Source organism: Mastigoproctus giganteus, chromosome 10 (genome assembly GCF_048544385.1).
Source record: "Mastigoproctus giganteus isolate SK-2022 chromosome 10, ASM4854438v1, whole genome shotgun sequence".
NCBI classification, from domain to species: domain Eukaryota; kingdom Metazoa; phylum Arthropoda; class Arachnida; order Uropygi; family Thelyphonidae; genus Mastigoproctus; species Mastigoproctus giganteus.
In genome coordinates this window covers 33,567,305-33,580,589 of record NC_143584.1, presented here as the reverse complement: position 1 = coordinate 33,580,589, position 13,285 = coordinate 33,567,305, and the positions used below count along the sequence as shown (strand labels likewise).

The 13,285-nt window shown below is 39.7% G+C and overlaps 1 protein-coding gene across 2 annotated transcripts in view; it reads left to right on the top strand.

Annotated features, from left to right (window-relative positions):
- Nucleotides 1-12,682, top strand: part of LOC150078960 (uncharacterized) — a 107,014-nt gene extending 94,332 nt beyond the window's left edge. For both annotated transcript variants that reach the window (XM_090382222.1, XM_090382220.1), the window contains exons 6-12: nucleotides 2,994-3,172; nucleotides 4,045-4,184; nucleotides 4,726-4,871; nucleotides 5,064-5,145; nucleotides 5,364-5,514; nucleotides 7,792-8,002; nucleotides 12,145-12,682. In XM_090382222.1, the coding sequence (XP_090238348.1) occupies nucleotides 2,994-3,172; nucleotides 4,045-4,184; nucleotides 4,726-4,871; nucleotides 5,064-5,145; nucleotides 5,364-5,514; nucleotides 7,792-8,002; nucleotides 12,145-12,368 (1,133 nt within the window). In that variant the 3' untranslated portion in view covers nucleotides 12,369-12,682. The remainder of the gene's footprint in view (nucleotides 1-2,993; nucleotides 3,173-4,044; nucleotides 4,185-4,725; nucleotides 4,872-5,063; nucleotides 5,146-5,363; nucleotides 5,515-7,791; nucleotides 8,003-12,144) is intronic.
- The last annotated feature ends 603 nt before the right edge of the window (nucleotides 12,683-13,285 follow it).

The window sequence follows — 13,285 nt, the reverse complement described above, 5'->3', positions numbered from 1 at the left end:
TTTAAATCTTCCATTGGCAACGTCCATGGATTCTCTCCTGGAAGTTTGCAGAAATACCATCACTGTTTAAGCTGCCGATATCCATGAAACCTTTTGAGTTTTTAACTGGTTAACTTAGAAAAACTGGTGGTGAGTGTTTCAAGGGAGGTTTTAGTGTTGGTCGACTCAATTCATCGTCTATAGTACGTATTAAAAAAAAATGGTTGCTTCTTTCCTAAACCGCACTGATGTCTTCTGGACCGAGAGAAGATTCCCAACTCTATTAATGGGTTGCGAAATAAGAAAGACAATTTATCAAGTTGTCATCAACGCTTTACAGGAGGGAGAGACAAAAACTAACTTTGCAGACGAGAGCTTTTGGAATTCCCAATCGATTGAAGACAATTAATTAATTTAAGTGTAAGCCGTGCCAGAAAATGCATTAATTTTCGGTAAATGAAGGGCTAAAAATGTACTCTTAAAAGCAAGAAGAGTTTAAAGTAAAAGAAATCCTGAATAAACAGGAGCGCAGTTAAGTTGGCAACCGGGCCGCAATTCAAAATTTTATGGCTTCTATTTAAACAATAGATCTTGCAGATGTCCAATAAATGTTTTGTCAGGAATCCACGTATTTTAACTGTCAACTTCGTCAGTTAAAACTGCCTGCTTCTGCGAGTTCTAACTTACCACTGCTGACAGGCATTTGATGGTGCAATCAAATCAGTAGGTGGTTTGTTAATGGATATCTTGAGTTAAGTCTCTTCGTTCGCAGTGTCATCACCCTCTTTCAGATGAGTGGCCCGCTGATGACGATGTCATTCCTCAGATGACAGGAAGCCTTTGCAAGCAGAAGACAACCGCATTGACACGCTTCGGTGGTGACATTCACCTTCAGTGGACCGTGGCAGCAAAAGGAAGTGTCTGTCCATTGCACGTGCACCAGGAGCCCGATGCAGAATCGTCTGTCAAGACACTGGGAAGACATCAGGAAATGCGTCTTATCGTAATGAGAGTGTCGAGTGTACAACCTCCCTTTTAATCCGCGTACACCCGCGCTCGCGCGCGGAGTAATGCCTGGCATTTCTTTGGCTATTCACTTCGGCTTGCAGCATCCTTCGACATAGTCATCGTGGTTGACGGCAAAGCGACAGAAAGACGCAACCCTATTAGATGCTTTCCGATAACGATTGGTCTGCAGTTCGCAGGAGAAGGAGAATAAAAAAGGAAGAAGAAAAAGTGCTGAGCTCAAAAAGAAGAGCTGATACGATTGACGAAGAGAGAGAGAGAGAGAGAGAGAGAGAGAGAGAGAGAGAGAGAGAGAGAGAGAGATGCTGGAAGAAATGAACTTCTGAAAAGAGTAGAATACAAGCGGTTGGGATTAATATCAGTTTGATGTGAAATAGGAGTTCAAAAAAGAGAAAATAACTGTAGAAAAAAAGGGTAATAAATACAGTAGTTAAAAATAAGTGCAAAGAATAGCTACTGGTAAATACGTGTGGAAAATATCGTAAGAAATCTGTTTTAATTAATTCTGAAATAGACCTCAAGCATCCTGGGTATATTTAGAAACGGCCCCAAGAACAAAGATTGTTTTCAGTTGGGAACACGCAGCTGTTTGCTGCAAAGAATGGCCTTTCCGAAAGAAGTAATTTTTGGAAGCCGAATGTCCTGGATTGACCATTGGAAGAAGTATGGACTGGATCTCCTTTCAAGTGTTATCATTTTAATTTCAATTAATAAACTGCGATAATTGTTGACATTATTTCACCGTGCATGTACACAGCAAATTTAGCTGTTTTCATTTATATCCCAGAAAATAATTCGCGGCAACGCTCTGTACCATAAAAGATTATAAACTTTTATTGGACTCATTTAAATAAATTTAGGATATTTAAAATTCACTCTTCTTGGGATCTGTTTATCACGGTGGTGATGACAGGAAACATTTTTCAAATTTTTGCCAAACTTAAGCTCCTTTGACTGCTTTGCTGGACCGGACAGAATTTTACTGTCTCCTTTGTGTCAATTCAAGCTGGAATATGTCAATCTCATCAACTCAATCGCAAAAATTTTTTTAACGCAATTGTACAAAAGTTCGGTGTCCCATAGGACTCCTTGTTGGAACCTTTATTCTTTAGCACTTTGATTTTCATCGAGGACAGAGTTGAGGTATCAGTGCCATTAATGTTTATTGTCTTAACATTTCTTATCCAATATTGTTAACATTTTGAAACTCCTATGTACAATTAACAGCAAGCACTCTGGAGGTGCAGGTCCCGGCGTTTTTGATGCATAGTTATAAAGCTAGCCAAAGTAATTATTAACTTAACAGCTCCACAGTATTCAATGGTTACAATCCAAAATGTCTGAATCCGTCTGTGCCAAGCACTCCAGTTGCAAAGATCAAGCACATCAGTTCATAAATAACGAAAGAAAATTCCACTCATATCATTGAATACACTTTCGACCTCATGATCCACCACAAATTGATTATCCGATTCGAAGTCGTTCAGCCATAATTAACCTCTTTCTAACCAAATGGAAACGAGGAACTCGTATTGGTTTATTGTGATGATCAAGGAGCCTCTGACGCAGTCAATATTTCTTCTCTGCTCCACGTTTGTGAAACATTTTTCGGTATCCAAGGAAACATCGTACATTTTTCAAATCTCTACTCACGAACAGAATCCTTCAAACGAGTCTTCACTAAACAGATCAGTTCTGGAGTTCCAAGGCGAAGACCGGTGGAGGGACTTAATACACAGCTCTGATCTCTTTTACCGATAACAGAGGTATCCTGTTATGAGGGTAAGGTCAAAAACTTTAGCCCAACCCATCCAGTAATCTGAATGTAGCATCCCACAGGATTCACCATGATTCAACTGTTGCTATCTCATCAACACGCCAATTCCAATCATGAACAAGCGCGCAAACTTAGGATTGGTAATTATAATTGATTATCTACACTACTCTGTTGATGGTAAAACGATTCTCTGTTTTTCTTTTTCTCCCAGTACAACTTCTCTGCGAGGCTGCTTCCATGACAGCCGTTGTCCGAGTTGTCACTCCGTTTCGAGGTCGCGTGTACGCTATTGGCCATCCTTACGAATGCTACGCAGTGTCCGTCGGCGTGAATGGCGAAGTGGCATTGACCATGCCCCTCCACGGAAGAAAATGCGGCACCAAGAACTTGGTAAGACCAATTTTTCTCTTATCAGCGAATTTCTCCCATTCTTGAAATAAAATAGAAAGCGATTTAACTTCTGTTCCTCCCCCATCCCTTCTAGATATTTCCCTCTCCAACGGTTACCGCGGATACTTGTTTCATGATCATCTAATATCCACATAGGCCAGTTCTGGATAAGACGTAATATAATATTCGGCCCCCGGTTTCTATGGAAACCGTTCCGTGTAGCGTTTCATAACCTCCAGCCGAAATACCGCGTTCTTGTTTCTTGATAGGAAATGATAAAACATTAAATCGAACGCGATGGAAACTTCAACCCACTGTTGGAATTCGTATGTGCGTTTGTGCCGGGAGGTAGGGGGTGGGGGCAGATAACTTTCGAACCCTGCCGCGTCATTTAAAGGCAGTTTAAAATTTATAAATGGAATCTTATATATTTATACAAAAATAGTCTTCTCCAAAACTTTTTTTTAGATACGTTCTAAAGGTCCATAAACTATTTCTTTCCTTGATGTTAAGAAACAATTGATATCTCCATCTTCGAAGCGCCCATCTGAGATATTTCTTAAAGTTAAACTGCTAACGGAATTTCTTGATAGCAACCGAAGGCTTCCATTCTATTATAACCCGCTTTCTTTCTTTCTCTTCAGTTCTTTAAATAGATATTTTGTTCAATATTATATGTACGAATAAGTCAATTTTCTGATACAACAAAACTTGTCAGAACGTGTTTAGAAGATATTCCTAATGAACCTGTACTTTTGCAAAATAAATCTGTTTCGGATTTATAATTTTACCACGATTTCAGAGATTTATAATTACCACAAGTACAATAACTAGAGTTTTGATTCTGATTCTTTGCACGTTCGCTTCCACAGGGAAACGGGACATTCATCAACAGCGTTGTTGTCCAGCATCATCCTTTTGTCCTTAGAAACACCGATCGTCGTGTTGACATCGCATGCGACTACGAAGAGGTCCAGCGCAAGTTAAGAGGAGGGAAGCAAGTTCTAGAAGGGTAAGTTCTTTAAATATGAACTCAAAGATCCATATACCTTTTTGGGGACCATTCCTACGACCTTTTGCTTTTGTAATCGGCTTCGAGGGTGATTGGCCTGCGTATGGCCATTAGATTCCTCTCTGATAAGAGTAATCTTTACAATACGAGACCGAGACCATGCGCACCTCTATCTCGTGTCGTTAAAACACACATGCGATAGGCCAGGAGTTATTTTGGACCATAACCTCTCGCCTTATTGTTTTTACTACCTCGTATGACCCTAATGGGTACTAACTGAGGGGTTTACGCATGTATTATAGGTGTCGCTTGTACTCTCCGATGGGTTTATGCGGAATTGTAGTGACATTAGAGTCAAACGTGGTATCGTTGTGTTGAGCTATGCCGCACGGTGTACAATTTCCTTAAATCAGTTTAATTTTATATTATTATCTTGCAAAGGTTGCAGGGACTATCCGCCATGGGCTGGATAATAAAGGGGACAAAATTATAGAGTCCACGAGGGTTGGTAAAACGACGTAATCTATTTCTATCTTTCCAGAGATCTGCAGAGTCTGACGCAAGTTATAACGGGGCTCGCTGCAACTCCCCCTATACGTCTACGTGTCATCAACGAGACAGGGGACGAGGTGAGGGGCGTAGACCTCGGAGATCAGCTCTTCTTAAAGGTCGAAATGCTAGATGAAAGTGAGTCTTAATGGTCTTCTGCCAAGACTGCTCTCTCTAACGATGTATTTTAATCTTATCACAATTAAACATAATTTTTAAACTTTTCCAATTTAAAACGGAAAAATATTTCTTTCTCTTTTTTTTGTGTTCATTTTAATTAATAAGTTTGAAGTGTTCTGTCTGTTTACATTCCATTTCGATGTGTTGCAGGTGTGTTCGGGATCTTTGGTAGCGGATTGCTGGCCCGAAGTGGACAAGGAACGGAAACAGTTTTGCTCATTGACGATCGAGGGTAAGTAGAGAGATTCGGCTTCTTATGGCGAAGCCATTTTACAAATTGCTGTGTCCAATCTTCTTGGATCTACCAGGAAACTGGATGGAAAAGATACTTTAGCAGAAATCCCTCGCAAAATAATTTTATTTTATAATTGTCTTATCATCGCTGTGTCGATTTTCCCCCTGCAAGTTATTTTTCCCCGAGCACTGATTGTTTCGTGTCGATTGTTCCAGGTGCCCAGTTGAGCCAACGGTGTTTCCAGCGCTGAAGAAGATGAACACGTCAAAGTCATTGGTCGCTCCCTTCCAGGCTTTCAAGTTTGCCTCGGACAGCACCGTCAAGTTTCAACTCACTGTTTCTTTCTGCCTGGACGTGTGCACTCCAGTAAGTAATTACTCCTTCTTTCCTCTCCCCCCCCCATCTCATTTGTCAGTGAGGAATTTCTGGCGACCTTTTTAAAGCTAAACTTTGCATTCACTCTCCATATTTTCGCCATTTCTCTCAGTGCATCTTTCTCTCTTTTTGTTCTCTATTTCTTTTTCCATTTTGATCGCAACGTCTTTCTATGCCATTTTCTCTCTCTCTCTCTCTCTCTCTCTCTCTCTCTCTCTCTCTCTCTCTCTCTCTCTCCACCCTACCCATTTTTCAGTTTCTTACTTTATGTTATTTTAATCTTTGTTCATCTCATCGTGGTTTCTTTCTTTTCTCTTAACGCTTCCTTCGTTCTTTCAGTGTTATTCTTTCCTTATTTCTTCCTGTTTTTTGTCTCTCTGTGCTTCATTCTTTCAGTATTTTCTTTCATTATCTCTGCCCGTCTTTCTTTCTCTGCTTTTCTGTTTCTTTTTCCATTTTGAATGTTTTCTCTTTCGCCCCTCTGTTTTTTCTCTCTCAGCGCTTCCTTCTTATTTCTGTCTGTATTCCCTACTTTTCTCTGCATTTGTTTCTTTCTCTCTGTGCTTGTCTTTCTGTGTTTCCCTTCCCCCCCCCGTGTTTTCTCTAAGGGCGTCTTTCTTTCAGTGTTCTCTTTCCTTATTTCTGCTTGTGTTGCCTATTTTTTCTCTGCATGTCTTTCTTTCTCTCTGCACTTCTCTTCTTCCCGTGTTTTTCTCTCTTTCTGTAAGGGCTTCTTCCTTTCAGCGTTCTTCTACCTTCCCTTATTTCTACCTAAGTTCCTTACCTTCTCTTGTATTTCAATTTCTTTCTCCCTGCATTTCTGTCTCTCTCTTTGTCCTACATTTCTCGCCTTATCTGGATTTCATTCTTTATTTTCCGATTCTTTCTGTGTTTATTTCTTTCTATTTCTGCCTCTCACTCTTTCACCGTCTCTCTTTTTTCTCTTTCTTACTTTAGGTTATTTTAATCTGTGTTCCTCACGGTTTCTTTCTTTTCTCTTAATACTTTCTTTCAGTGCTATTCTCTTTCATTATTTCTGCTCATCTTTCTTTTTTCCTCTATTTCTGCTTCTTTCACGCTACATTGTTTTTCTCTTCTTCTCCCCACCTTTCCTTTTTTTTGGACCCTTCTCAGCACTTCTCATTTTCTTCCGTGTTTTTCTCTAAGGGCTTCTTCCTTTCAGTGTAATTCTATCATTCCTTATTTCTGCCTGTTGTCCTTTCTGGATTTCGTTCTCTATTTTCTGATTCTTTGTGTTTCTTTCTATTTCTGCCTCTCACTCTTTCACCGTTTCTGTTATTCTCTCTCTCTCTGCATTTTTCTTGTCAGCTTAATAGCAATAGAACAATCATCCATTATATTTACTAATTTGCTTGTTGACAGTTGCTCGAATCAACAGGGCACGTGTCCAGACATCGAGACATGCACAAAGACATAAACAAGGAAAGTTTCTGGCATTGGAATTATGGCGTACATGTTTTATATTATTTACGAGAGAGAGAGAGAGAATGAGAATCCGGTTGTAAAGGAAATCCATCCCACTTGGCGAGCGAAGATGGATGGGTCTTTCCAGACCCGTCCCCGACTATTTCCCATTCGAAAATCAACATTTTCATTGGAGACGCTGCTGGAGGCGGCCTGTCTTTTGAGAAGCATTGCACCGAGAAATCTGCATGCGCGCAGCCATCCACCACCCTGACAGAAGTGTCAATATTTACAGTGATAAAACATGCGTCGTGTCAGTGGACGAGGCGGAATATTGCTCTTATTCGGCCTTTATCGGCTTTCCAGCGCGCGACTTATACACTCGGCTATCAGCCGACATTTAGCTCCGATAAATGGAAGTCGAGCGCGAATATCCCTTTCATCCGGGGGCCTCGCTATCGTCTTATCCGATCGTCGTGGGAAAAAGGTGGCGTTCTCCTGCGATGCGGCCCGCTCGATGAAAACAAATAGCGGATAATTAAAGGATGGCGTTGTTTAAACACGCCACAGATGGCAGCACCAGTTTGGACAATGGCTGCCTCGCGCATTGTGCCACAACCGCTTTAAGTGAAAGGAAAATTTGAACTGCTCAGCCCCTTTGGGCCACAACCATCTAATTATATTGCGGCCCAGAGGGGCCACGCATTTAAAACGCAGGAGTTTGTGGTTTTTAAAAATTAATTCTATTTTATTTTCAAAATATTCACTCCTTTTAGATGTTTCTGGTGTATATCCAAGTCCATTGCAACTCGAATTAGCTCTCATTTTTTCTTTTTATTTCAGGTGAACTGCGAGGATGAAATGAGCAATAGCGTTCATCAGTCCTACGGAAAGAAGAAGCGATCCCCGGACGTCCCCGACAAAAGAGTTCTGGAATTACAGTCTGGGGATGTGGTCACGGATGTCACCATGGAAAGCGCACTGTTTGTTGTTACGGCCCTGAAATCTGCGCAGCCATCTGCCGAGAGCCAACACAAGCCGATTTTTCACAGAGGTAATTTTGCTTTCGAACAAAGCGTTCCACTTTCGAGCCGTTTCACTTTCGAAAAGCGTGTTCCGCCGTCGAGCAATTCCACTTTCGAACATGTTCCACTTTCCAACAATTCCAGTTTGTAACAGGATCTTCCACAGTAAGTGCTCTTCAGTTTTAGTTTGGAGCTGTTTGGGTGGAACAGGTGATAAGAGGGTATTATATGACTACTTTTGAACACTTATTATATTTTGAACTATAACTTTTGGAGCAGGGTGTACATTTCCACTTTTCAGTAGGGTGTTCAGCTTTCGAACAGTTCTAATCTGGAACTGTTTGGGTGGAACAGTTCCACTATAGAATAGTTTTACTTCGGAATACCTTTTTTTAAAAACTGATCCAGAGTGGAACAGCGTGTTCCGCTTTCTATTAGTTACTTTAGAACAGTTATACTTTCGACCATCGTGTTCCATATTTGGAACACGATGTAAGTCCACTTCCGTACGGCGAGTTCCACTTTGGAGAACATCTTCCACTGTTGAACCAATCCATGTTCCAGTAGTTCTCGCTGCAAAAAGTAAGTTCCACTTGCAGACATTGTTTTTCACATTAGAAAAGTCTCTAGATTTGGAACAATTCGGCTTTTGAATAGTGTTCCACCTCCTAATAGCGTGTTATATTTGGAATAGTTTCACTTTCAACATCTTGAATCTGTTTTTCCAATGGAATTGGTTACAGAGGAGATGATTCTTAACCATCTTCAAGCCGACAACTTGAAGATGCCAGTACTTGAAGCTGCCCACCATCTACATAAACTGAATACAACTGCGACTTAGACTCTGCAAGTGTTCGTATTGGACATTATACAAAACGTTGGTGTTGGTCAATAAATACCACGACCCAGTAGCAGTGACAATTTAGTCCACTATTACTGACCCAGGTCAATAACAGTGGGTCAAAACAACAGTCCTACAGAAAATATCTCATCACTAAAGAGCTGAATTTTGCCTCCATCAAGAGGCACGTATCATCTTTTTAATATTATCAGGTCAGGTGTAATAATGGAATCTTGAATTTCATCTAAAGTCTCTCAAGAGACTTTAGAGGCTGACCTGGCCCCTGAATCACTGCAGAATTGGGACAACAGATCAGAAAATATAGCGGTCATCAAATACAGATTGGAGAATACCGTTTTGCAACCACCCAAGTCATCAACCACTTGGAATGACAAATTACTAAGGAAACTCTTGTCAGAATTATTAATGGTCTGCTAAACAAAGCTTCACTAGTTCAGGTGGCATTTTCAACCTCATTCTAAAAATTTGCAGTCCGTACTTACTGATGCCTTGACCCACATCGCAAAACTCATCAGCAGCAAGCACACTCTAAAAATCCTTAAAAAAAAAAAAAAAAAAAAACCGAATCTGGTTGCCTTTGGCTTCGCACTGCTTTGGACATTGCCTAGAACCTTTATGTCATTGTCATCAAGGGGCGTCCAACAAATTTTAATTACCTTGATACCCCGATACTGATTCAAAGGATGCTCCACCATAAGGACCAACTTGTAATTCCTGGATCCCTCGGCATTGTTTGACAGCCTAATGCACTGAATATGATTCTCCATCAATGTTTTAGGCTTCAAGGTAGTTTTCTTAAATTCATGAACATTCTGAAGGACAGAACCGTTATCAACCATAATCAGATCTAAATTAAATTTTATATGCCTGTGGGGGTATCACAAGGTGGCGTCCTCACAGGCTTCTTTTTCCGGCGCCCTGGTACCATTTCTCAATGTCCGTGACAATCTGATTTCATATTCCAACGAGTTGAAGCTGTTTACCTCCCGCAGATACACTAAAAGCCAATTTTTGAAGCCATCAAAATTATCACTAAACCCTGAAACTTATTTCTATTACTTGGGTCTCATGCTTAACCTTAACCAGACTAAATCAAGCGTACAGACATCGCAGGGCCAATCTAATTTGGTTTGGTCTTTCTGGTTAATTTTATTAATTGAATTGTCCCATTTGTTTCTAGGATTTCTGATATGAAAGTCATTGTTCAATTGGTTAATAATTCTATCGAATTGTGATAGTTTTTAACATAAAGGCCATTGTTTTATTGTTCATAGATATTTTGAATCGTTCTGTCTTCTGGTGTTTCTTATACGAAGTCTCTTTGTTTGATTATTCTGGGTAAAACGACACCATTTTTACACCATCCTGTTTCTCATCTGTTTTTGATATTTTCAGATGTTTGAAGAACAGAAGCTGCAGGAGGTTGAAAGTCAACTATTCGCCCCCATAATGAGGGGGTTGTGAGTACGATGAATGCGTGTTACGTGATATTTCAAAGGAATATTTATTCAAGTCACACGCGGTGCTTCACCAAAGTTATGAGGTGAAATTTTAGGCCACTGGTAGTTTCTAAACTCCATTCCTTGTCTTAACAGGTTTTCTAATGAACTTTGCACGTTTTGAGGAAACGTGATACATCGACCACTGATCTGATAAGAAGCCTTTGATAGTTCGCTGTTCATGTCTTAATAAAGGCGCCGTGCTGAACTGGCTTACGAATGAATCGCACCTATCGTGGTGTTGAAGTGGACAACATCTGCAGTCGATGCTCTACGTTATCCGGATTGATGATTTATGAAATCTTGGCCCCTCTATTAAGTCCTGAAAGTTGCAGCACTCCAGCCATTGCGAAAATAAAAACGATGACTAGTGGAACCAATTACTTCGGCTATCGGACCACAATACCCACCCTACCCTTTTATTTTTTTTTGCCTGTGTCTCAATTCCTAGTGACGCAATTGCCATTCATCTTTTGTTGATATCGTAATTACAGTGTTCGTCCATCGAAATCAAAGCCGAAGCAGACTGTCCAATGCGCATGTCCATGTCAGACTTCGTCAATGTCTAATTCCCTTCGAGATTGTATTTTTCCATATAGTAATTAGGCCTGTAATGTTGCAGAACCAACTCAATCAAATGGTTAGTATGCTATCATAAAACGGGCGGGTCTGTTTTTTTAGATCTCGCGAGAGGCAGCAAATAATTATTTCTCGATAGAATATATTGTTAATATTCGCTTGATCACTCATGTGCATTTTGTAGTTCAAGTGTCCAACGTCTGGAGGCGCCAGCTCTCTATAGTCGGATAATAACATTCAACAAACCTCGCAAAAATTCACATAAAAAAAATTAGAATTAGTAATTTGACTTGAACTCATTCTAGTTAATCTAGTTTTGATTTTTAAAAAGTAAAAATCAAAACCAGATTTTGTTGTATAAGTTATTAGCTGAAGGCAATTATATACGGTTTAATGTTCAAGGATTGGAGTTTTTATCTAAGCGAAAATCGATGGCAATTTGAAGCATGTTGCATTTGCAGTGTTCCCCCCAGAGAGGGGGAGGGAAAGGGGTAGACCAAGAGGTCCTCAATATCAGTAATGCTGTTTCCGGGTTGAATCATTGATTTTTTTTTAAACTCCCTCCTACATTCTTTTCAGGTCTACCTCCCGTATAAAGTGAAAAACAAATTATAAATCGCTTACTCCCTAACTGGAGCTATTAATTTCAATTAGGACCATCACACGCATATGTGATCATCACGTACGCAAATTAATCACTCTCGGAGAGGAGAAATCGCGGAAGCTTTTACCTCTTAATCTGTTTAAGAAAACTTCCGATAAGTTCATCATGAAAGAGCCTTAAGGGAAATTCGCATGATTTTACAACTCGGTGGGTAATCCAATTTAGTGCCCAAATTTTATTCATAATATTCACCTTCGTTACTTTAATTTCTCTTCCTTATTTTCTTGACAGTTTATTCTTCAATTTGTTTACTATTATAAAAAATATACTAGTTTTTTATATATGTATTTATTTATTACGTAGTCTCATTATCGCAAAAATGAATTATGTACAAACAACCATTTGTTCTCTTGGATCTTATATTATATTTAACAATCCACTGCTGAAATACTGTTTCCAAAATTAAAGGAACGAAAACAATTTTTTCAATACTATAAATCATCAAAATTCTGTTCTTTTACTTTTGGAAACTATTGTATATTTTATAGCTGGCGAATTTATTGAGTCTCCTTCCCCATAAATTCTTTACTGCTGCTACTCATAATCCTTATTTTACTTCTCTTTCAGAGGGCAACCCATCGATTCAAGTTTCCGAGAAAGGACTGTGTCTCACCAAACCCCTCGTCTATACGTTCGCCATAGTCGGAGGGGTAGCGCAATTACTTTTCTTCGCCGCCTGCGTTCTACTGTTTGTGATAGTGCGAAAATGTCGTCGGAGACCCTACAAGTCTTCGAGTAGTTTCAGCAGGGCATCGGTGTCCAGTAAGACTGATCTTTTTTTACGGTCTTAGCTCGTGCAGAACGATGGTGGCGTAAAGATGGAGCCAGTATCTGTCACTTCTAAGAACCATTTCCGTCAGCACAAACGTACGTTTCTGTCAGCGGGCGAGAGAAACGACAGGGACTAAGACATCACTCGGGATGGATAAATATATGTTTGGGCCGTCGATCGGAAATGCATGATAGGACGCGAAATCGTGTAGTTATTCCCTGAATATAATTAAAGCCAGAAATCTGTTCCCGCTCCCGACTTTCTGAACAGTCACTGGAAGCTAGGGTGGTTATTTGCTCTGTAGAAAAGAAAAAAAAGTTGAAATAAAATGTACATCCACTTTTAGAAGTTGTCTGGATCTCTGTAAGAAAGTGCTGTTTCACCCGCCAGTATTTACTGATAGAGGTTTGTATAGCAGTCGATTGAATTCCAACACACGTTTTTATTTTGGAATAATTCCATTATGATGTTTCGTAGTATACAGAACTATTTACTGGAAAAAGCATTTTTATTCAAGCTTACTTTTGATTGTTGGGAGGATGCAAAGTGCTCTTCTCATTGTTGGGACGATGCAAAGTGCTCTTCTCATTGTTGGGACGATGCAAAGTGCCCTTCTCATTGTTGGGACAATGCAAAGTGCCCTTCTCATTGTTGGCAACTACCACATTTTTTTTTATTAACATTAATCAAAATAACTAAATTTTCTTACTCCTTTAATATTTGGAACAGCGCATTGTTACTTGTTTCTCATATATGGATATGTAATTAATGATTCGTGCCACTTCATTTCACGTTTACTATCTGACTATATAAATCACATGACCCTTCATTTTTTTAACCAACAAAAGTTAGTCATTCATTTTAAAATATGGTAATGAATTATAAACAACGTACACAGTTGGAAGGATGATAAATGAAGGGAAATAATTGTAACTT